Raw genomic sequence first — 24,546 nt, 5'->3', positions numbered from 1 at the left:
CCTTGCTGGGCTGGTGGCTCTACCCATCAGCAAAGGTCAAGTTCTCTATGAAATCTTCCTAGAGGAGATGAGCTATGTAAATGCAGTAGAGGTCATTACCTCCCGTGGACTCTGTCCAGGGCCAGGGAGGGGGCTGGGCGGGGGGCTGAGAGGGGCCTTCTCTGGAACTGCAGTTGGGCAGTGGGAGGGGCGGCAGGGGCTTCTCAGTGGTGGTTCAAGGTCTCTTGGCAAGGTCTCTTCACTTCCTCCAGAGCAGCCCTTGCCACTGGGTCACACAGCTCAGTCTGCACAGAAGCAGCACCTCTCCCCTTCCCAAGGCTCTGTAGGAAAGGGACATCGGTGCAGCCCCTTCTGAACCACTCGGCGAGGCTTTCCATGGCCTGTCCACCTTGAATCCCTAACTGCAACGGGTCTGGAGAGGTCTGGGGGGGCATTACCCCAAGACTGGAGGCAGAACCAGGATGAATGATGGGGCCATTGCCCAGGTCTCCAGGACTGGGCTGGTAGCTCGGGGTTCATCTGGGTTTAAGGATTCTTCTGGACTTTTCTTGAGCTGCCTATGTTTCACCAGCCTCTCCTCTCCCTCAGGGAGCCCGAGTGAGACTCTGGAAGGTGGCAAGGCTGTTACATGTGCTCATTTCAGCCCTGGCACGCACGGGAGAGCCCGGGCCTCCTGTCTTCCTGGCACAGTGGCAGGAAAGGGGTCGTGAAGAAGGAAAATGGGTGTGTCGGACACGTGGGGTACCCAGAATGATTTAAGCAACGGCTATGAAGTGGAAGTCAGTGGAGACTGTCCTGCCGTGCCAGGGGTGCGGGAGGGGTGTGGCACACGTGGTCTTCTCTCAGACACAGCTGCCACCTGCCCAGCCAGGTCCCCTTTTCTGTTCAGGTTTCCATCTCTGAGGGGATAGCCCTGAATACCATAGGACCAACTCTTGTGCAAAGACAGACACTTTATTTTCCATGATGGGAGCTACAAGGCCCCCATAGATATATGGGGGGGTGCTCTCTGCCAGCTCCCAGGCTGTGACCTTGAGAACGTGGGCACTGTGACCTTGAGAACCTTGTCTGGATTCCGTAGTCTCCAGGGTGGGGCAATGCCTGACCACAGGCCGGGGGTGCTGGTCTCAGCCAGTCCCGCCAGCCCAGGGCCGCTTCAGTCCGGTTTGGTTTTCTGGGTTGAAATAATAACCCTTCAGGCCCAACTTTGGCCAAAGATAATGATTCTCTGGCAGGGCCCCCAGCTGGGCGGGGGCAGGCACTGGTCCCTCATGGAGCAAAAACGGGCTTCTTTTCTGAGTCTTATCTTCTACTCTCATAGTTTGGTTTCTTTAGGACCCCAGGTCTGCTAGACAAACAATTCCAGATTCTTGGGGGTCTTAATGGGTTAGGGTTAGGGTTGAGGGGGGTGTGGGTGGGGCGGGAAAGACCACCCAGCTTCTCCAAGCCTCTTGGGGTGGCTGCCTGTTTGCATTCTTGACTCTCTGCTGCCCCCATGTGGTTACAAGGTCAGTTGCTGCCACAGTACTGTAGAGGGCTCTGTGTGCGTGCGTGCGTGCGTGCGTGCGTGCGTGTGTGCGTGTGTGTGTGTGTGTTGTTGGAGCACAGAGGACTCAGCAAGACTGGGGCTGAGGCAGAACCAGAGAGAGCCAGCTCCTGTGTCTGCTTGAGTGAGCAGAGGTCTCGCTGCCACCACCCCCAGGTGTGAGTGACACAAGTAACACCAGGGCAGTTGTGGGACAGTCGCTTATGAGAAACTGAAAGACAAGATGGAGCTGATGCTCATTTGCAATGGAAGGGATTAGACATCAAGATTGTGAGGACAACGGAAGGGATTAGACATCAAGATCGTGAGGACAGCGGGGTCATCTCTGACCATGGGGGCAAGTTTACACTTGTTAACCTGCCTAGCAACAAGGGCCATGTTGGCTGAAGAATCCAGGGCAGGCGGATCTAGCTTTGCCCTGGGAATAGCAGCTCCATACGCTGTCAGGGAAATGGGGAAAGGAACAGATATGGAGGGAAAGAGAGTCAGTCCATCCCTCCTTTGGTCCTCAGTGCTGGCAACCCATCTGCTCTCAGGCCAGCCTTGGACCAGGGCCCAGGAGTCCCGACCCCGTACCTGCATTTGGCCTGAAGCAGGGGTCACGGGTCTCTAGCTCAGGCTACTGTGTCCGGAGTGTCCAGGAGGATGGAGTCAGGGGTCTTCAGAGGTTATTTTCGTGTGGGGGTCCTCAGATGTGGGTGTGCTTCAGAATCACAGGGAGCTTGTTAAGATGCCCACAGACGTCTGAGAAGAACAGCTGATCCTGCTGTGGGCCTCCTTTAAGGTTAAAGAAACTGAGGCCCGGGTTGGGGGGGGTCTGGATGAAGGTCACCGCTGAAGGTCATACTGAGTTCAAGGGTTTCAACTTGGTACCGTTCTCCTCCAGTCCAGGGGATTGGTCCATCAGGGTGGTAAGAGGCCTCTTGCTCAGGCTGGAGGGGGCATCCTGAGCAAGCCCACTGGGGTGCCTAGGAAGACACACAGGAAGCTCCCTCCCCTACATCCTTTCTGGGTCCTGCAGCAGAGCACCCACCAGGCTGATGACCTGCGAGGCTGGCTGGACAGTGTCATACTCCGCAAAGAGGTGGCACACATTCTCCTGTGACTCGGTCTGGCTCTTGGCCACAAACCCAAAGATCCTGATGGGAGAGGAGAGCCTGAGTGAGGGGTGGGACCCAGGGAGGTACCAGGCTGGGAGCAGCTCTCCTCCCCGCCCTTCCCCAGCCCAGCACCTCATTAGGACGGGAGCCTCCCCTGTCAGACCGAGAGATCCCCGAGTTTAAGATCTGGGTTTCCCTCCTTTGGAATGGGGGCGCCTGAGGACACGACCTGTGTATTCCCCATCAGAGTCGAAGCTTCCTGAGGGCGAAGGTGTGTCTTGGCCATCAGCCTGAGGCATCCTTACAGACTAAAGCCTGCGCCTCCCACATAAGACATCAAACTGGTGGCTCCCTGAGGGCCGGGGCCTGTGCCATCCGCCATCAAACCCATGGGCTTTTAAGATCAGGGCGGGGCCTCCTTCTTTCCCTCACTCCCTCCCCATGTTGGGTCCAGGCCTCCCCGAGGGAGACCTCTCATGGCGACTGAGTGGACAGGAAGGCCTTACCGGGAGGGCTTGCAGTATTTCTGCCACCTGTGGGAAAGGAACACGACAGTTCTGAGTACCGATTCTTTGCTCCATTTCACAGGAGTCTGGCTGAGCTTCGGGAGATAATGGCCAGTTTTGTCCCCGCTCCCACCATGTCCCCCTCCCCCTCATTCTGTTGTTCCTGACCCCTTGAGGTTCACAGGCTCTGTCTGGGATCCGAATCCCAGGGTCTTCTTAGTGTGGCTAGATTTGAACTTACTTCCGTTGCTTGGGGTCCATGCCACAGAAGCGGAGGGTGGCGAAGGGGTAATGGCGCCGGAAAAACACCCTGGGAAGAGACCGGGAGGGAAGGGGAGCTGGTGAGAGCCCATCCCAGTGTCCTGCCTCACCTCCACCGTCTCCAGCTCCCTGTCTTCCAAGAAGCTCTCAGTTTGACGACCCCTGACAGGCTGCCGTGACCTTTCCCACCGCTGGGCACGCGTTTGCACTTCTCTCCTTTCATGAAGTGCGTCTCCCTTCTGTCCTATATGTTGGGGTTTTCTACCACCTGCTCCACCCCCACTGCCTGTCATGTCATTTAAAGAAGATAGGAATTACATCTGGTCATCTCTCTCTTTTTTTTTTTTTGGCTGTGCTGCGCAGCTTGTGGGATCTTAGTTCCCCCACCAGGGATAGAACCGGGGCCCTCGGCAGGGTAGGTGCGGAGTCCCAACCACTGGACCACCAGGGAATTCCCAGCATCTGGTCATCTCTTATTCCTCCAGCCCAGGACCAGGATCATGCTAGACTGAATCCCTGAGCCTGGGAAGGAGTGATCTCATGGGCCAGCCAGAGTCTGGCCTACAGGAGAAGTTCCATCAATGGCTACAGACTGAATCAGTGCCCAATGACTATTGGTTAATTCCAAATCCATCGGTCATGATGAAGCGGGACTTTGGCAGGAGGTCATTGGACTCAGGCTCAGAGAAGGCAGAGAACTTGCCTGGAGTCACTCAGCACGTCACTGACCCTGCTGGGTCCAGGAGCCTGAACTCCATCTCCATTACTCCTCCACAGCAGTCTCAGCCATTCCCTCCAGCTTACCCTGCCCAGCCCTCAGCCCCAGGGCAAGGGAAGCCCCTTACTTCCTCTGGATGTCAGTCAGGGTGATGCCCTGCTCGGTGACTTTGAAGTGGACCACGGTGGGTGTGGGGAGGACATCCCTCTCCAATGTGGTTGAGATGGCCTTTTGCACAGCCAGGCCTCCGCTCAGGGTCTCCACGCTCACGGAGCTCAGGTACAGGGCATGGCAACCTGGGGGGGGTGCAGATACTGCATTGGAGCCGTGCCAGAATCCACTGGGGGGTGGAGGTCACCCAGGCCCTGGTTGGCCCTCTGCCCAGAGCCAGGGGATAGGAGTACCTTCCTTTTTTGGAAATCTAGCAGGGCTCCTCTTTGAGCCACTGGACAGGTGGGCAGGGAGTGTATGGGCCACTGAAATTTGGGACCAACCCCAGGGGACTTTGGGGTCATCTGTTGCTTGCATTGCTCTGGCCCCTGGCCCTCCAGCAGGGGGCAAGGGAGGGGATGTTGCCCTGTACGTAGGGGCGTCCAGGCAAGCCTTCCTCCGTCCCATGGCTGATGCTGCCTCCATCCCTCCCCACCCTCCCCCTGGGGCCCTGGTTCCTTGCTGAGAGAAGGAAGAGGAGACAGGAATGGGGAGGGGGCCATCGTGCTCAGGGCACAGAGTAGAAGCTGTCACTCAGACAAGTGCTGACCCGTGCCTGGCCCTTGGGCGCGAGGAGGAACGACCCTTCCCCTGTAGAAGACCCCAGGACCCGGACCTGACACTCCACAGAGGATCCCACCCCCAGGGCAGGTCCTTCAGACCCAGCGAGACCCCAGCACATCTGTGTGCCCCCCTCAACCCGTGTGTGCAGGAGGAGGTGTAAGCCTCACTGTGCCCCTCCTCTCCTGCCCCTCTTCTTCCTGGCCCACTGCCTGCAGCCTCTCATCTCCTGGCTCACAGGGAGGGGGAGGAATGTGGCACCTTGTTAAAGACAAGAAATAAAGCTGCAATGGGAAACACGTGTGGACCTGCGTGTGCGAGTGTGCACAAGGCTGGGAGGTGCCCTGCGGGGGGTGGGCAGAGCCAAGCCTGGAGCCTCCCCCTGCCCCATACCACTCACCCGCAGATTTCTTCAGGCAGGAGGCCCGGCCGTCTGCAGAGAGGTCTGAGGCCCCGTCTCCACCTCCCAATTCTGAGCCAAAGCAATGGAACAGGCCCCCAGGGGGCGGGGGTGCAGTCAGTGGACCCCCCTCCTAGGAACAGGCCTCCTTCAGCCCTTTGAACCTCTTCCACCTCCGCCCACACCTTCGGGAAGTGACTTGGCCGAGAAACCAGGTGTGATTCCTGTAATGAGGCAAACAGCCGCCTCGGGCTCCCCAAAAGCCTCGCTGGCGAGCCTTTTGATCCCTCCCTCCTCCAGCCCCTGGACCGCGGCAGCGACCTGGCCTCAGAGGCCCCCGACTTCCTCATTCTTTGGGACCCCACCGGAAACCCAGGCCAAATGCAGAAAGCAGGGGGGCTCTCGCCATCACCACACCAGGGGCTCCCCTGGCCCTGACTCCTCTCCCAGAACCCCCCTAGTGGCTCTCCTGCACACCCTGAGGTGTGGGCACGTCTGGGGGTGCGTTGGGCTGTAAGCTTCGGATGGGGCTTCCTGATCTGGGTGGAGGTCTGACTCTGTGCCTTTGGGCAAGTTACTTAATGCCTTGAACCTTCCTTTCCTCCCTTCCCTCCTTCCCTCCCTCCCTCCCTCCCTCTCTCTCTCTTTCTCTCTCTCTTTCTTTCTTTCTTTCCCAAATTTCACCCATTGATCACTTATTTGTTCTCATAATTCTCCTCCTTGATTTTCATGATACAGCCGTGTCCTTTGCTCTCTGTTAGTGCCCTGAACACTTTGGAACAAGACAGCAAGAGAGACTTCGGTTCAAATTCGAACCTTCCTTTTCTTAGCAGTGAAATGGGGATAACAGCAATGCCTACTTCACAGGGTTGGAGTGCGCTGTGAATGAAGGAGAGGGTGCCCAGTAAGCGTTGGACCCAGAAGGAAAAAACAAACCTCACCGAACAGGCAGATTTACGCTCCTTTCATCCTCTTGAGGAAGGAGCTACTGTTCTTAAGATCTGCTCTGCGCCAGGCACTGTGCCAAGAGCCTTGCCTGAGCTCTCTCGCTGCACCCCCACACCAATCCTGGAAAGAGGTGTGATGGTGACTGTGCTCCTCTCATAGATGAGGAAATGGAGGCTCAGAGAGGTTGACCTTCTCAAATTCTCACAGCCAGGAAGTGGAGACGTGGATGGACTCCAGAGCACGCACTTTTTTTCTTTTCTCTTTTTTTGGTTGCGTGGGCCAGCTTGCAGGGTCTTTGTTCCCCGACCAGGGATTGAACCCAGGCCCTCGGCAGTGAAGGTGCCGAGTCCTAACCACTGGACCGCCAGGGAATTCCCCCAGAGTGTGCACTTTTAACTATGCCACTAAAGTGATCCCTAAATAAGGTGAGAAGTGACCCGCAGGAACCTTTCTACTGAGAACAAACAGGTCTGGGGACCCAGCCCACCTTTCTTCGGGATGACGAGCTTGCAGGGCAGGGCCAGGGCCATGATGGAATGCTGGCACACGAAGGCAGAGAGGCTCCCTGCAAGGAAACAGGAGCCCAGCATAAGGAGGCCTTCCCCAGGCCACCCGCCCACGCCCCAGGGGCCTGGGGGCTACAGATGCTCAGCTCACCGAAGTAGGGCTCTTCATCGGCTCCTTTGAGATGCACCCCTTTGGCAGAAGACTCGAGAAGGAAGTGGCGGATGAGGTCGCTGCTATCCTCGCCTGGACAGAGAAAGCATGTGGATGGGAGTGCAACTCATTTCCTGACCCGCCTCCTCGGGGCCCATCCGGAGGTTAACTTGTCCATCCCTCTGCCTCTGGGTGGGACAGTGGGTAGGAATCCTATCCTCAAGGCCTCCCACGAAGGCGGTGCCCACACCTTTGCTCAAAGGCTTCTGTGTCCAGTAATTCTTTTTTCAGGAGACCTTTCTTTCGGTTTCAACAGCCATCAGGGATGGCTGCCGGCGCTGTTTAGATCAAATCACAGCTCTCTGGCCTGGTTTCCCTCTCTCCCTACCCACCCCCTCCCAGGTGCTATTATTCTGCACCAGATGGTCCCTGCTGGCGCCAGGCTGGCCCTGGGAGGGGGGACCACGCCCCTGCCTCCTCACCAGCCTGCAGCTTCCTGCTTTCTTTGGGCTCATTGGCAAGGCTTCCTTGATAACTAACACTGCCCAGAGGTCACTTTCTTATTTAAACAGAGAGGCGTGGTGTAGAGAATGTGGATACGGGGTTTTTAATCCTCTCGCTCTATCACTTCCTTGCTCTGGGGGGTCATTGACTCCCTCTGGGAGTGTCTGTTGCCTCACCCATTTGTTGTGTGAGAGCTACAGTCCTGGGCCTTAGGTGAGGGGCTGTGACCCAGGTACCTTGTAACGTAATGATCTGTTTCTATCTCTCTCCCCAGTGAGGTCTCCCTGGTGCCTTGCACAGTGCCTGGGGCAGGGGTTAAGCCCCAGGGGTTAAGCTAGCCCACATGTTATTACGACATTAGGTTCCCTCACAAGAAATCCGGTCTGGACAGAGGTGGGCACCTAGAAGAGAGCAGCCTGGAGGGGGGCTGGGACCATCCTCCTCTTCCCACCACGAGGGTAGAGCAGGGAATCTGGGGACTCGGGGAGCCTCAGTGCTGGGGGGCAACGGGGAGGGGGCTGAGGTAGGCCCTCCTCCCAGGAGTCATTATGGGACAGGCCCAAGGTCACCCCACAAGCCAGGGGCAGAGCCGGGACTGGAACCCACCACACCCTGTTGCCTCCTAGAGGTCTTGAGTGAGGACAGAGACAGGTGCCTACCTGTTCGGTTCTGGGCAGGCGCAGGGGCCTCCTGCACCTTCAGGGCAAGACCGAAGGAGCCTCGGTATGAAGAACTGTCCCTCACGATGAAAGCCCCCGGCTCTTCCTTCCTGAGCAGCTCGATGGCTGAAACAATCCTTGGGTCAGAGACAGTCACCACCGAACCCGAACACCCTCTGTGCCTCAGCCCCATTGGGTCTTCGTAGAGCAGATGGTACAGAATCACCTTTGGTTCCCAGGAAGTCCTTTCTATTGTCTAACCTCCACCATTCCTGCTGCAGTCATTATTTCCTCAGGTCATGGGGTTCACGGGACACCCCCCTTCCCTGGACCTGCCATTTGCCGTTCCCTCCTCTACATGGACCCAGGGCCCCATCTGCCCCATGTGGGGTGCCAGGACCTGGACCTGATTCCTGGGTCACTCATCCCCTAAAACAGGGCTTCCCTTTTACCTTGCTCTCGGGTGATGCTTCGCTTAAACCAGTATTTAGACGTGTCCATCACAAACTTCATGGTGGGCTGCATGTCCCTGGCAGGACCTGGAGACAGACAGAGGAGGGGGACCCTGTAGACTGGAGAGAGGGGAGCTGAGAGACCCGACCCCCTCCTCCACCCAGCAGTGCCATTCAACCCACCCTCCCCTACCCCTACTCCACTGGATCTCCAGATGCCTAAAGGGGCAAAATCCCTTTAGGCTAAGTAAATGTGCTCTTTGAGACGCTAAGATGCCCATTTTCCTGGGTCCCTAAGGCAGAGAGCAGTGGTTCTCAGTTTCGGCGTCTTGAAAAGGTGTGTGGCGGCCAGCTGAGAGTAACTCATTATAAAAAATGTACTGAAATCTGCAAACGATTTGTCCGAGGAACAGATCAGAGCAGCTGCAAAGGCATACTCGTCACCTAATTTTCTCTTGCTTGCACTGACACAGCTTCCTGGGTGGGAGCGAGCAGCGGGGTACAGTGAACATTTCACATCCCCCAGGAGTACCTTGACGTCTGTGGCCCAGGGAGGACGGGGAGGCCCGGGAGCCTCGTGGCTCAGCCGTGAGGGAGCCGTGGGCTCTGCTCCTGGGAGAGAAACACCCTGGGGGTGCTGAGCTTAGCCTCTGTGTTTACGGCTTTGGGCCTTTTGTTCTTTTTGGACGCCTGTAGTCACAGACTATGGGAAGGAGGGTGTTTGCTGTTTTGTGGTTTTTAGCTGTCTGAACTGGAATGCATTGTCTCCGTTACCCTGTCCACCCCCTGGCTGTCTACGTCATCCACCAATGTCAGAGTTAGGACTGACTCTCCCTCTCCCTCTCTTGGGTTAGTCATCCAGCCTGCTGCTTCCATATCCTGAGGGTCTCCTGGCTCTGTCTTCTCTCCTCCACCCTCTGCCCTGCCCTGGACCACTTTGTGATGAAAACCCAGACAGAACCAAAGAAAAACTGCTCTCCCTGCCAAGCCAGGCCCTGCAATCCATCTGCCACGCAGCTGCCAGAGTGATCGATTGAACGTGTGTCTCTGACCCCATCGCTCTCCTGTTTGAGAGTCTCTGATGGTCCCCTATTGCCTAAAGGGTAAAGTGCACTCTTGCTTGGCGTTCAAGATCTTTCCCAATCTGGGCCCAAGTTACTCCCGATGACCTCATCCCGCACCCAACATTCCAGTCATTTCCTAAACATGCCACGTGCTTCCATACCTTCGTGACCATGGCCTGGATGTTCCCTCTGCTGGGACTGCCCTTCCTCTCCTGCTCTGGCCATCGACTTCTGATCCACTTTCCAGCCTTTTCAGTTCCCAGATGAAAAGTCTCACTCCTTCCTCTGTAGCCCCATAAGACTTAGATCATCTCTTTACCTCTGTGTTTATCCCACTCTACAGTGATCCTTTGTTTTTTTTCTCTTTCTAGACTGTGTCCCTCCTATGTGGCACAGTGCTAGGCACACAGTAGATACTAAATCAGTGTGTTGGTTGACCTGCTGTTGCAGAAGCAAATGCATTGGTGCTTTGTCTATTCCCCATTAGCCAAACCTCATAAAGTGTGAAGTACTGATCGGTTTACAACTTACCCTCTGGGGATGTGGTGAGAGGGGCATCTGGCAGGGTCTGGCTGTGGCTCCTGGTGGCTGGACAGGGGTTGCTGGAAGAAGTAGCCCCAGGGCAGACAAAATCCTGGTGTCCTGGGGTCCTCTGGGATGGGGGAGATCCTGGTTCTGGGCAGCCGTTGATCAGCACGATGGGTATGTCCACCATGGAGTTGGTGATGGATGGGGGACAGCTGCTGGCATGTTCCTCGGCCAGTGGTGAGGAATGGGTTGCTCTGGGCTGGCCAGTGCTCGGGGTGGGGTGGCTGGGGACCTGGAGGTCACTGGCTCTCGTATACAAGGACCCTGGGCCAAGGCTGTGGAGGCTGGAGGAAGAGCTGGTGGGGCTTTCCAAGGATTTCGAAGATGACTGATGGCTGGAGATGCTGGAGCGGAGGAGGGACTGGCTGTGGCATGGGGAGAGCACCAGACAGGCAGAGTTTTAGCGGGTGGGGGTGGACACTTAGGGGCCAGAGCTAGACTCTGGAATTTAGTGATCTAGGTACCCATGGCTTTGGTCAGAGTAGTGCATACTCCAACCCCCCTACCCCATAGCCCTGAGCAAAGGGTATGCCCACTTGATCCCCAAGGGATGCCGAAGGATACAGGAGTGTACCTGCATTGCAGGGTCTGTGGTCAATTAAAGTAGCCAGTGGGCTGGCCCCCCGCAGGTCACATGGGCTTAGGCTGGACTCTATTCCCTCTGCCTTCCCAGCTAGGCAGGTCCAACTGAGTTGTCACACCAGCCCCCCAGCGCTCCCAAGAGTCCTGCACACAGGCTGGACCGGAGCTGGACCATGTCCATGGCCCATGCAGACGGAATTCCCCAGCTGGAGGAAGAGAAGGAGGCCAGCTCTGCATCCAGCCAGGCTTATCCCTGAGCTCAGAGGCCTGTGCCAGCGGGCATGGCTGTGGAATCCCAGTCTCCTTGCCAGGGACTGCCTTGGCACAGTGGCTCTGGAGTTGGTATGGGGGACAGAGGTCCTGGGGTTTGCTCTTCCTGGGCAGGAAGGGTATGCGTGTGGCTCTGCTCTGAGGCCTGCGGAGAATTGGGCTGGGGCGATTGTAAATAATACCCAGGCCGTTTTGTCTCCTTCCTGCTAGATTTTGCCAGGAACAAAGGCGAAGGAGGTTTTTCTTTCCTGGATGGTTCATTCCAGACCCCCTGATTCTGTTTACATCCTGTGTTTGGGGTTTTTTAAATTAAAAAAAAAAAAATCCTTCCTACAGATGGGCTGTAGGAAGGCTGGAAAGGATACAGGTGAGCCTCATTAATGCAGTGTGGTTCTTTTCCCGAGAGGTAGGTAGAAGTCAAGATTTTTGTATATTGAATCATATTCTAAATGCTTGAGGAAAGCTTGAGAACCAAATGGCTGTGATGGCATAAAAGAGAACATTCACTTTTATTTTTGGTACATGCCTAGATTTTGCTCAGAAAGAGTAGGGTGTCCCTCTGTGATTTTAGGATGCGTGTGCGTGTGTGTGTGTGTGTGTGTGTGTGTGAGAGTTGTGGAGGCAACATCAGAAGCTGCAGTGGGAGAGACCTACCTTCCAAACACGTAACTGACATCAGATGCTGGGCTGGCTGACAGCATGGAGACCCTGTTCCCCAGCCCCTTCTCCAAGGCTGGGGAAGCCACCAGTGGGGAGCCCAAGCCATGGTGGCCTGAGGCCTTGTTTCCCGTTCCAGGGATGGAGATGCTGGGAGAGGGTGGGGGATGAGAGGAGGGGGCCCCCGCGGGGGGAGAGGGGCGCTGGTGCCCCCTGCCCTGGCTCCCAGAGAAGATGAGGCTCTCACTGTTGCTCCGAGTCTCTCGGGGGATGTCTCTGGAGAGGAGAAGGCCGCCACGGCCAGGGGAGTCGAAGGGTGGGGTGACAGATGGGCTGGAGCAGCTCTGGGGGCCGTCGTGGCACCTTGATCTGGTCGAGGTCACCTCGATGTACTTTATATCTTTGGGGAGAGAAACAGAGCATTGGTGAAACCAGGGAGACTGGACTCGCAGAACAAGGATGCTGGAAGTGTCCTCAAGACCATCTGGTCTCCCCTTTCTTTATACATACACACACACATATATATATACACATATATATACGTATGTGTGTGTGTGTGTGTATATATATATATATATATTTTTTTTTTTTTTTTAATTTTTGGCCAAGCTGCGTGGCATGTGGGATCTTAGTTCCCCGACCAGGGATAGAACCCGTGCCCCCTGTAGTGGAAGCATGGAGTTTTAACTACTGGACTGCCAGGGAAGTCCCTCCCCTTTCTTATACAGATGAGGAAGTTGAAGCCCAGAGAGAAGTTTGTTGGAATCGGGATCAGCGTTCAGCTCCACCTTCAGGGCCCAGTTTCAAAGTCACCCTCTCTGTGACATCTTCCCTTGGGTGGGGAGAGGCAGTGCCATGAACGTGGGTCCTGGAGGTAGACAGACCTGGGTTTCAGATCTGGCTCTGCCACTTACTCTCTGAGAGAGCTTGGCCAAATGACTTCACCACCTAGAGCCTCAGTCTCCACGCCCGTAGAATGGGGCAGCTGTACGCAGCCTCTTAGTGTTACAGTAAGGATGAACTGAGATGAATGTAGGCAGCAGGGCACTGCATCTGGCACATAGTAAGTCCTTTAAAACTGGGAGATCCTCTCGTTCATGTGGGTTCCACTCCCCAGGCTGAAATGACTGCACCAGTCACATCTTCGGATGCCTCTATCACTCAGGCCTGTGAAGGCTATTTCTATGTCTGCCTGCAATGCAGGCAGGGGTTCTCAAGCTTGGTTGCATGCTAGAATCACCCGATGAGCTTATAAAGGTCCTGAAGCCCAGGCTCCATCCGGTGCCAATTAGACCAGAACCTCTGGGGGTGGTCCCAGGCCTCAGGGTGGCTTAGCTCCTCAGCTGATTCCAGTGTGCATTGGGCCGCACCGCTGTGGTCCCCAGCGCAGCAGCACCACTTCACCCGGGAGCTGGGAAGTTGTGCAGAATCTCTGGCTTCACCCCAGGCCTGCTGAATCAGAATCTGCATTTTAGCGAGATTCCTGGCGATCGGGGTGCACCTTGGAGGTTGAGGAGTTCGCTTTAGGGTTAGCTTTAGAGCGAGAACTCTCTGGGGGCAGGGCATGCCGCCTTACTGAGCTGTGGGCCTCTTAGCACCCCAGGCTGCTGACTCACTCTGATGCTCTTTCCATTCACCAGTGGGGGCATCTAGGACTCTTGTTCTGAGACCTTGTTTCTTCCTAGAGTGGGGTACCCTGTGGTTCTCCCATGGTGAGGATGGGCACCTCTCCTCCTGACTTGGGGGAGGGGAGCTGTCCTCGGTGCTGTTCTAGGAAAGGTGGTGGAAGATGGGGGTTACCCAGCTTCTCCCTCTGGAGGGCTGTGAGTCCTGCCTCTGGCTTCCCCAGATGGAATCTGGGGCAGAGTCGGTGGGAAATTGCACCCTCGGCTCCTATCTGCCAGCCTCCCACCCCCTTGGGCTTTGGCACACGCACCATCCCCCCACCCAGCGTGACTGTGGAGTCCCTGCCTGCCCCAGCCCGCTCCTGGGGAGGACCTTCTGGCCCTGCTCAGGGCTACTGCTTCTGTCTGAGCCTGCGTGGGCCAGGTGGGGGTGGAGGATTGCATCAGATGAGGGGCGCTGGCATGCTGTCCCAGCAGGTGGAGGAACAGGCCTGGCTTTGTCGACAAACCTGGGTGTGAGTCTTGGCTTCGCCACTTTCCCGCCAAGAAGTATCAGGTAATTTTCCTAACTGCTCTGAGCCTCAGTTTCCTCATCTGTAAAGTGGGGATCTAAAACCACCCTTCCAAGGTTGCGGTGAGGATGAAATACACTGATGAATGGAGCCTGGAGCGTGGTCCATGGTGGGCTTCAAGGAGCATCTCCTGCCTGCCTGCTTCTGGGGGGCAGTATTGGCCTGATGGCTAATACTCTCTGGCTAAGGTGGGGGTCCCACTGCTGAGGGCAAGAGTAGAATATCTGGCACAATGTATTGTGGGCTCTGAAAGAGAAGTCTTGGAATGGGGTGGATTCTTCTGCGAGGTTGGCAAGCACTTTTTTTTTTAATAGGATTTTATAGTGTTTATACCCATAATCCTCTCAAGGCCTCACAAGCGCCATTACGCCCAGTGCCAGCAGGCATTGCTTTTACAGAGGAGGAAACTGAGGCTTGGAGAAATGTGGCGGTGGAGCTCACATTTATTGCACCGTTTTTTTTTTCTGTTTTTTGGGTTTTTTTTGCGGTACGCGGGCCTCCCACTGCCGTGGCCTCTCCCGTTGCGGAGCACAGGCTCCGGACGCGCAGGCTCAGCGGCCATGGCTCATGGGCCCAGCCGCTCCGTGGCATGTGGGATCCTCCCGGACCGGGGCACGAACCCGCGTCCCCTGCATCGGCAGGCGGACCCTCAACCACCGCGCCACCAGGGAAGCCCTATTGCACCGTTTTTAATAAAGGCTGGTATTTACTGAGTGCCGTGCACCAGCGCTGCTACAGACACGTTACCCGTGTTAGTTCTTTTAATACTCATGACTCGATCGAAGTAGGAAACATTCTTAATTCCATGTAACAGACAAGAAAGCAAGGCTCAGAAAGGTTGAAGAAACTGAGCCCTGCTCCTGTGCTCTGTTTGGGGGCGGGGTGGGCTTTTCCACGGGGAGGGACTCCTCAGGACCCTTTCCCAAGACCTTGACCGTGAGAAGGTGCCTGACTGCTTTGGAGGGGGGGGCGTCTCTCGGTCTGGTGAAGCTCTGGGTCCTACTCACAGGGTCATCCGAACACCTACCAAAGAAAGGCCTTGCTTGGGGGCCAGGCAAGTGGAGGCGGGCCGGAAGGGAGGGCGGTGTCCTAGAGCTGTGAGTCACTCCCGTTGCTGCCCCGGGGTGGATGTGGCTGGGCAGGTGGAGGGCCGCCACCCTATCACCTGGGAGTAGCCGGCTGTTTACAGGCCCGTGGGGCAAGTCTGAGCAGTGCTGGGTGGATGCAGGCGCCTGGCACCAGGCCAGGTGGGTGGAGGGTTGGAGAGACGGTTGTTAAACACCCTTCACTTGGGATTGGCAAACCGCCTTGCCTGGCAGAAATTCTGGAACATAAAACGCGGGGGCCTGTTCCAAAGATGGGGAGGGGTGGCGGAGAGGATAAAGGAAGGGATATGGTATTTGCTTCCAGAAGCCATGTTCCCTGTGGGACTGGTACCCCCTCCCCCTCCCCCCCAGGGTAAATCTGAAGGAAGGTAAGCAAGAGGCAGAGGCAGGGAGCTGGATGAAGGTTTGAGAGCACTAGGGCGGTGGAGCCTCACTGAAGCCCTGGAGGGCAGGAAACTAGCTCCAAGGAAGAGAGAAAGGCAAGAACGTGGACTCTGGAGCTCAGAGGGCTGGGCTTTGAGCTGACCTACCACTCACTAGCTGTGTGACTGTGGCCATCGCTTCCTCTCCTTGAGCCTCAGTCTTCTCATCTGTAAGTGAGGTTTCCAGTATTTCCTTCACAGGGTGGAATTATGTGTTACAAAAATCTATCTGGACATTTTTAGGGGAGGGATCGACACAAGATCGCCGATGTTTAATTTTTGCTTTTGCCAAGTTAGGACAAAGAGAAGCAGTGAACGTCTGCTAGCATCAGAATTATAGAACGTCTTCCACTCAACACCCCGAAAGTAGGATGGATGAGAGTGCAAACAGAGGAGTTCTACACACTGGATGCGTTCGGCTGGATGAAAACTCACTGCGGTGCCGTGGGCTGGGAGAGCTTTGTCACCAGTAGCAGTAGTTGAGGGGAGGGTTTGGGGAGCAAGGTGCAGCCACCAGTGACCTGCAGGCTCTCGCTCTTCTTAGTGATGGAAGAGACTTTCTAACGGGGAGCTGACCTGCTGATTGTCCGAGGACGTAGTGAGCTCCCAGGCATCACAGGTGTCCAGGCAGAGGTTGGAGGAGAGGATTTTTAAAAATTCCATCAGAAGGAGCGAGGGCAGAGCTAGGTGGCTTCATCAGGCCCCTCTGACCACTGCTGCTCTCTGGCACCCCCTGCTGCCCAGAGTCTGGTGGACACATCCTCAAGATGGCAGGTTGTGCCCAGGGCATCTGAGAACGCAGACAACTGCCCATCGGTCCCTTGGAGGAAGGACCCTGTTATCAACACCCTTACCCTGTACAGGTGCACGCCCCACAGAGGTTGGTCTTGCCGCAGCTGGCCTTGAGTGTATGGAAGCCCTACCCTGGGGCATGAGCATTAAAGTCCTAGGCTGGCTCCTGCCAGCGATAATTAGGCCCAAGTCACCTTTCCTGCAGAGACATGCCCACGACTGGCCTTAAGAAACGGGAAGACTCTTGAGGGTTGGAGGTGGTTCTTTTACTAGGCTTGTCAGGCAATGCTCCATGGGAGGAGCAGAAGGCTGGCTGGAGACCAGGAGCCTGGCTGCCAGAGGGACCTGTGTGCCGGGCTGACCTCCACCCCAGAGCCTGAACCTGTCCTGGGGCTGGTCTTAGTCGCAACCCCAATGTTGACTGCAAACAGCCACCATTTATCATGACCTATGGTGTCCCAGGATTTGTGATAAACACCCATGAAATGTTATTTTTTCAATCCCTGCAACACCCTTTGAGGTGCAAACTCATCTCTATTTTACAGATGAAGAATCTGAGACGCAAAGAAGTGAAGTAAACAGCTTGTGTAAGGTTTGCCTGATTCCAGTGATTAGGCTAGACTGGCTCCTTCCACAAGTCCATCAACCTCAGTCTTTTTGTTTGTAAAATGGGGATAAAATATTCGTCTCATGGAGGTGGATTGGGAAGATCAAAGGTTCAATTATTAAGTGCTCATCACAGTGCCTGGATAGAATGATAAATGCTCAATAAGTAGAAATTCTCCTGGATCCCATCTCTAATCCTCACCACACCCTCTAACCCATGCTGATTAAACCCCTGGAGGCCTCAGTCTTCCAGCCTGTCTAATGGGGCTGCTGCTCCGTGACCCTCATCCTCAAAGTGTACTTGAAACTCTTTGGGAAACTGAGGCCAGACGCAGAGATTTCTGGATACGCTTGGACGTGGTGGTATCCTGGAGCTGGCTTGAACCAGCTCATGAAAGCTGATGGTTAAATTTTCAAGATTTTTTCCAGCTAAATTATATAAACATTGTAAGTTTGTGTAGTTTAATCTTTAGTAGTGGCTAAACCATTACTAAAGATAAACTACACAAACTTACAATGAAATAACATATTAAAAACAAAAGTAATAAACACTCAAAAATTCATCACATCCCAATTATTTACTATATTTACTATTACCTATACATGAAGTTATTTACATTTATTGTTATGGGTAAGGTGAAAATACCATTCCTATAAACATTTCAGGGTGCCCAGGCTAGGACCTAAGAGAGACACCATAGAACAGTGAGATTCAGGGACATCACATTTATCAAGTTCTTATTTATATACATGGCATTGTATAATATGCTTATCTATATTAGCTTATTTAAATTCTCTGAAAAATTACATAAAACAGGTATCCATCACTTTCCAAACTCAAGAACCAAAGAGAATTGGACAGTGAGGGCTACTTATATTTATCTCTGTTATAGAGCAGAGAAAACAGGGAGGTTAAGTAACTTGTTTAGAGCTGCACAGCACTCCTCCCCTGCTCCTCTGATTTGATAGAAAACTCCTTCCTCATGAGGTCTGGTCCCCAAGCCCTCCTCCTGGCACTGTGCCCCAGTTCCTTACCCAAAGCTTCAGGATCTTCTTTCTTTCTCCTCGAGGTAGTGCTCTGGGTGGGCTCAGCCCAGGGGCCACCAGGCCCTGGAGGGAGCAGCTGGAAGGTGGGGTCCAGTTCCAGAATCATCTGGTTGAGGCTCTCCAGCGAGAAGTCAATGTAGGAGTCAAGGTCCTCCAAGGCTCCCGAGGCCTGCTCCCCAGGGGACTGCAGGAGGCAGCCGGCTTTGGCTCCAGCCTGTGGGGCCTGCTGGAGCCTGCTGGGGGGCTCCTTGCAGGGCATGGGGGCCATCAGGGCCTGAGCTCCCCAGCCTTCTGTGGTGTAGTAAGGACACTGGGGCGGCAGGCCGGGGCTGGGTGCTGGGTGCAGGGCCCTCCTGGGTTCCTCACAGGAAGCCAAGCCGACTGCGGGGCCTCCTGCCAGCAGGGGGCTGGACATCACCTGTGACATAGTGGGGGTAGTGACCTGGCAGTTTACCTCTGGCTTCCAACCAACCAGTCTCACATCCCACAGATGTCACTTGCCAATCAGGAGCTCTTGGGACCTGAGAGAAGCGAGAGCGAGGGTGGGAACTGAGTAAATTCTGTAGATGAAGCCCCGGGCTCCCTTCCCCCCAAACAAAGGCATATTTATTCACTCATTTAAATTCACTCATTTAAAAGCACGGCTGCTGGAGCCAGTCTGCCCCAGGTTTGCATCCTGGCTCCACCACTTACTAGCTGTGCAACGTTGGGAAAGTTAATTAACTTCTCTGTGCCTCGGTTTCCTTATCTATAAAATGAGGTGATATTTGTAATATGTTTAGAATATGCCTAGCACATAATAAACATTATACAAGTGATGATTAAATAAAATAACTTCAATAGACGTTTGTTGGCTACTATGTCCCAGCCTTATTTATTAAATACATACTAGCTAATATTTACTGAGTAATTACTATGCACCTATGCCCTAGTATTTACACATAAAACCTTTAAAAATCCTCATAACAACCCTATTAGTAGATGCTATTATTATTCCATTTTATAATGGGAGAACTGAGAGACAGAGAGGTAAGTAACTTGCCCAAGGGTCATCAGGCCAACAGGTGTCAGAGAAGGACTGGACCCCAGACTGTGTGATGTCAGGGCCCCTGCACTTAGCTGCTACTCCATGTGGGCCAGCTGGTGAAACAGACAGGTAAGCAGGTGAGCAATCATAAACAGTGCCATTGGGGAGGAGGGGAGGCGGGGAGGCAGAGGGGACTCTGTAGGCACTAGTTGGGAAGGTCAGGGAGGACTTCCTGGAGGAAGGGGTACATAAAGGGAGACAAGAAAGAAAAGCAGGAGCTGGCTGGGCGAGCCAGGTAGGGGTGAGGAGGCAAGTGTATTCAGAGGCCTGATGGACAGGGGAGATATTGAGCATCTGGGAAACAGAGAGAACCTAGGGTGGATGGAGGGGAAGTTGGGGTGGGGAAGGCAGGCTGCCCAGACCCTGCAGAGCCTTGCAGGCTGGGCTCAGTAGTGCTGACTCAACCCCGAGGGCAATGGTGAGCCACAGAACAGTTTTTTTTTTTTTGCGGTATGCGGGCCTCTCACTGTTGTGGCCTCTCCCATTGCAGAGCACAGGCTCCGGACGCGTAGGCTCAGCGGCCATGGCCCACGGGCCCAGCTGCTCCGCGGCATGTGGGATCTTCCTGGACCGGGGCACGAACCCGCGTCCCCTGCATCAGCAGGTGGACTCTCAACCACTGCGTCACCAGGGAAGCTCCCACAGAACAGTTTTGATCTGAAGAGTGACATCATCAGATGATATTCACTCCCTGGGGGCTCATCTGGGAAAAAGATGTCCCAACTTCCTCCTTTCCCTTATGTGGGAAGTTCTTCCCCTTGTCTAGCCTTAACACCACATGTTAGTGGTTTCTTACAGGAAGTAAGAGGTTCTGGAACAGAGGCTGCTGAGAAACCTGTAAGGAGCTGGGATAGGCTGGTTGCGTTACCACTGCCTGCTCTGAGCCTCACTGCCCCCCACCCCCACCCCGACCAAGGCACTCTCCAACGCCTCTTCTCTCTTCTTCTAAGATGCCTCCACCACATCCTGCTTTAGAGTCAGACCCTAGTGTTGGAAAAGGCATTGCGACCAGGCTGGGGCAAATGAAATGAATGTGAACTCTGGAGTCTGAAGATTCAGTTTCGAATCCCAGCTCAAACATTTCCTTAAGGTGTAACTCTGACCCTCAGTTTCCTCATTTGTGAGATGGGAATAAGAATTCCTGCCTTGTGCCCTCCTGGAGGGTGGTGTGGAACCAGCGAGGTGTTGCTTGTGAAACCAGTTGGACAATTCTAAATATTACTTGGAAATAAGGGCTTATATATCAATAGAATATAATACCATCATAATAATAAATAATAATAGCTCCCGGTTTTTTTGAGCACTCACCATGTACCAGGCACTGATTTTCCCTATGGTAACTCTTTTTAATCCTCTCATAACCCTAGGAAGTACTGCATCCCTATTACCAGCCCATTTTACAGATGAAGATACTGAGATTCAGAGAGGTTAAGAACTCTGTATCGGCCACACATGCAGAAAAGTGGTAGAGCTGGGATTCAACGCAGGCTGCGGACTTTAGACTCTTAGCTCCTTATACCACACAGAGTTCAAATGCCAAGGAACACCTGAGGTCCAGAGAGGGGGTGTGAGTTGCCCCAAGTTCGCACAGTAAGTTAATGAGAAAAGCCAGAACCCTCTTCTCCCCCATGGCTCCTGCCAGCCCTGCTGCCAGACTTCTCCTTGGCCAGGTCCTGGAGGGGGCGGGTGCATCCCAGGCTCGGGAAGCGTGTCTAAAAATGGCAGTGGAAGGCAACGGGCCTCCGAGCTCCTTTCTGGGGGCAGCTGAGGACGTGGAGCTTTGGCTCCAAGCGGCCTGGGTTTGTCAGAGCAGGATCTCAGCACATCCTGCAGGGTTTTTGGCTGGGCCTCAAAGAGGAGCCTGGGGTTACGGTCCTTGGGGAGCACACTGGGGACCTGGGTCCTCCCCCAGAACCAGGACCCGGACCCAGGATGTCTGCCTACTGATTTGGAAAGTGATCTTGTGCCATGCTGGGCAAGTGTCCGTTCCTCTCTGGGCCTCAGTTGTCCCAACTGTATAATGGGAATGTGATCATAACAGACACTTAAAACATACTCATTTCATTTTCTCAATGGTTCTTTGAAAAAGGTACTCTTCCTGTGGGGCTGGAGAGGTTAAGGGATTTGCCTGGGGTCATACAACCCACAGAACCCAGTAGTGGAACTGGGATTTGAACCCAGGTGGTCTTGGCTCCGAGTCCCACACTCTATGCCACTGCTTCATAGATTTAAGATCCCTTTCTGGGGTTCCGGAACCCAGCGGGACAGGCCTGGGATCGAGCAAAGGGCAGGCAGCCCCTTGGGATCTTCTTCAAACTCTTCTCACTTTTAACACTCCCTGAAGCACCACTGGACCTCCCAGGGCTGGTCTCACTCCTTTATTCCTGGACATCTTCCCTCTCCTGTCCCCACCAGCACACTTCTCTAGCTCTTTCCTTCCTGCTCTAAAGGTGAAGGGAAGGTCCCTGGGCTCAGTGCTGTGTGTATGTATGTAGGCGGGCTGTAGTGGGTAGGGAGGGCCCCTTTTTATAGGACCCGCTCACTCACTGGACCAGAATCTCTTTCTTTGTTCCCAAGGGCTCTGGAGGCAGGGGGATCCTGATTCCTGGGCAAATCCCCTCATCCATTTCTTTGCCAGCTTCTTCTCCTGACTTACTCTTTCCCTTCTACAAGCCCAGGTCAATGGAGGGAGAGGGTGGCAGAGGGGGAAGGCTGCATCTCCCCCAAAGCACCTTGCCCCAGTAGCCCAATTCCCCACTCCACCCCCTTGCTCGAAGAGTGACTTTGATTGTCCCATGCTCTCCACCCAGACCCAGTGAAGCAGACCCTGGGACAGCAGGCAGGGACCCGCAGGACCAGTGCAGGCCATGCCGCCACCCCCTGGATTCCTGGTGTCCTCTGAAGGGCCCAGCACGGGGGCTCAGCTCACGACCAGGCCCCAGGGACTCCGGGCTGGGAGGCAGGAGGCTGGATTCCGGGTCCATTCCCTTCCCAAGCCTCGGGGCCCCCCCCGGGCAAGCCTCTTCCCCTCCCTGGACCACGGTTCTCTCATCTGTACACTGAGGGCTATAGATTAAGTTCTCCCAAAGTGCAGAACTCGGGTATGTGGTCCCGAGACCATCTTCCGCTCATGCCCAGCCTCTCCGCCATTTCTCTCCACCTTCACTCCGAGCCCCAGGAGACGCGGAGAAGCTGAGCCTCTCTCTCTTCTCCTTAAAGAATAAAGGCACCTACCTGGTGTCCCGGGCAGGCAAGACACTCCTGTGTTCACTCCTGTCTTCTGGGACGGAGAGAGGCTGTCAGAGCCCAGGTGAGGAGTAGGGGGAGGTGCAGTTCACCTCCAGCTCCGCCTTAAGAGCAGCCGGCCAGCCCCGCCCTTTCTCCTCCCTCCCAGGCCCTACTGTGGCCCGACAGCGGCAGGCCCCACCCGCAGGTCTGGACCGCTCAGGTGGGGCTGGCATGGGCAGGGGAAGGGAAGCACTGGTGGGCGGCCTGGCCCTGGTGGGCACTGGGGCAAGGTGTGTGTGTGTGTGGGGGGGTCCCAAGCTTCCTGCTGCCCATCCCCTCCCTGGGAACCACGTGCTCAGGGGAACCCCTGCTTGGACAGGGCTTGTTACCACCGAGGTGTACTGTAGGCATTTCCTTCACCCAGTGCCAGCCAGGGGAGGAACCGGGGGTTGGCAGGACTAGCAGAGAGTGAAGCCTTGGCCTTGGGGGAGCAGGGTGCCAGGGGACAGGAGACCCTTCCCAAAGGCCCCTCCTGTGCTCTCTGGGCTGGGTCACTGGCAGGCACTGCGTAGGGGCCCGTTGGAACTCAGGCGGGCACAGGTATTGTCTTTTCTTCTTAGCCTGGGAATAGGCTTCTAACTCAAGGGGAGGAGGCCCTGAGTGTCTAGAGGGCTTTGAGAAGGGGCTCAAAGCCTTGCTGGACTTCATTCATTCACTCATGGGCTATCCCTCTGCGCGGTATTGTGGAAGTTCCATGTGGGAGTGATGGCAGGAAGTCCAGAAGTCCAGGCATTCCCTCTCCCTGGCTCCGATCCCTCTGTGTTCTGTGCCAGGGGTCCCAGAGTACTGTGAGGGGGCATCCAGCCACTGTGGGGGAGGGCCGCTGCTGGTAGAGCTGAGCCCCATCTGGGCAGGTTGGTCTGAAGCTAGGAAGCCAGCAAAGTCTCCAGCCCAGGGACTCATGGTGACCTCGGAAGTGGCTAATCTCAGGGGTGGGTGGGCTGCCCAGTGCCCCCATGATGCTCAGGGGAAGGGCTTCTGACCTGAAAGTGTTTGATGTTCTGTGGCTTCATGGAGGCATGATGAGCTTGCGTCGTGGGAGGCGAGGGAGCACAACTGTGCCAAGTTGTGAAAGGTGATCCCTCTTGATGGTAGCGTTGAAAGGGGTCTCTGGGTGTTCACGCAGCCCAGCTGGCCCATAGCCTGGTGAGCAGTTGTGTCTTTTTTTTTTTTTTTTTGCGGTACGCGGGCCTCTCACTGTCGTGGCCTCTCCCGCCGCAGAGCACAGGCTCCGGACGCACAGGCCCAGTGGCCATGGCTCACGGACCCAGCCGCTCCGCGGCATGTGGGATCTTCCCGGACCGGGGCACGAACCCGTGTCCCCTGCATCGGCAGGCGGACTCTCAACCACTGCGCCACCAGGGAAGCCCAGCCGTTGTGTCTTTGAATGAAGAAAATGGTGCCCCTCCCTTGGGGTGGATGCAGCTGCAAAACAGGGTGCACTGCCCACAGCAGCCTTATTCACGGGCAGCCAGCTGCTGAGATTTTCAGGTGGAAGCGGCAGGTTACAGGGGGTCAAAGTGTTGGGCCAGGATTGGAGCGGTGTTGGCCCTGGCTGCCTTCCTGAGGGCTGACACCGAGGCCAGTTTTTGCAGTTCTTCAGGTCTGGGAGCCCCAGGCTTATCACCCTGTGCCTGAGGGTTACAGTCTTTCTTGGCAGGTTTGACTCCTTTGGTTCACATTTGGTTGCTTCCTTCACCTTAAGCCAGTCCCAGGAACACTGATTCCAGCCTCAGTCACCTCACAGACCCCGCCCACTCACCCCCCCCTGCCTCTGCCTCACCCCCCACCTCCCTCTGCTCCCCCTACCTTCCCCTCACCTCCTCTCGACATGATCAGCCTCCCAAGGGGTGGGACAGAGTTTCTTTCTGCATCTATGGGTATGAGTGTGTGATTTTTTCCCCTCTTTTGCTTGTTGATGTGATGGAGTACATTAGTTGATTTTTGAATATTGAACCAAGCTTGCATACCTGGGATACATCCCACTTGGTTGTGTTGTATAATTTTTTATACATCGTTGGGCTCAATTTGCTAATATTTTGTTGAGGATGTTTGCATCGATGCTTATGAGAGATACAGATCTGTGGTTTTCTTGTAATGTCTTTGTCTGGTTGTGGTATTCGAGTGATGTTGGCCTCATAGAATGAGTTAGAGTATTCTCTCTGTTTCTAGCTTCTGAAGGAGATTGTAGAGAATTGGGATCATTTCTTCCTTCAATGTTTGGTAGGATTCACCAGTAGACTCATTGGGGCCTTATGCTTTCAGTTTTGGAAGATTATTAATTACAGATTCAACTTCTTTAATAGACGCAGGCCTAT

The 24,546-nt window shown here is 54.9% G+C and overlaps 1 protein-coding gene across 2 annotated transcripts; it reads right to left on the bottom strand.

The window, feature by feature from the left end:
* Positions 1–720: 720 nt before the first annotated feature.
* Positions 721–22,261, bottom strand: TNS4 (tensin 4). 2 transcript variants are annotated; one of them, XR_009516909.1, is made up of 14 exons: positions 22,175–22,261; positions 17,842–18,374; positions 11,681–12,083; positions 10,118–10,539; positions 8,523–8,609; positions 8,071–8,196; positions 6,908–7,000; positions 6,738–6,815; positions 5,303–5,374; positions 4,259–4,427; positions 3,394–3,462; positions 3,153–3,179; positions 2,123–2,685; positions 721–1,174 (listed from the first exon to the last, which is right to left on the bottom strand). XR_009516909.1 is itself a non-coding variant. In XM_059996612.1 (13 exons), the coding sequence occupies exons 2-13, from the start codon at positions 18,278–18,280 to the stop codon at positions 2,544–2,546; spliced, it is 2,127 nt and encodes a 708-aa protein (XP_059852595.1). In that variant the 5' UTR covers positions 18,281–18,374; positions 22,175–22,261; the 3' UTR covers positions 721–2,543. The 2 variants fall into 2 exon arrangements, 1 of the variants encoding a protein (XP_059852595.1); XM_059996612.1 differs by having other exon boundaries at positions 721–2,685.
* Between the last annotated feature and the right edge of the window lie 2,285 nt (positions 22,262–24,546).

The sequence above is a fragment of the Delphinus delphis genome, chromosome 19, assembly GCF_949987515.2.
Source record: "Delphinus delphis chromosome 19, mDelDel1.2, whole genome shotgun sequence".
In the NCBI taxonomy this organism is placed as follows: domain Eukaryota; kingdom Metazoa; phylum Chordata; class Mammalia; order Artiodactyla; family Delphinidae; genus Delphinus; species Delphinus delphis.
This window is presented reverse-complemented; position numbering and strand designations above follow the sequence as displayed.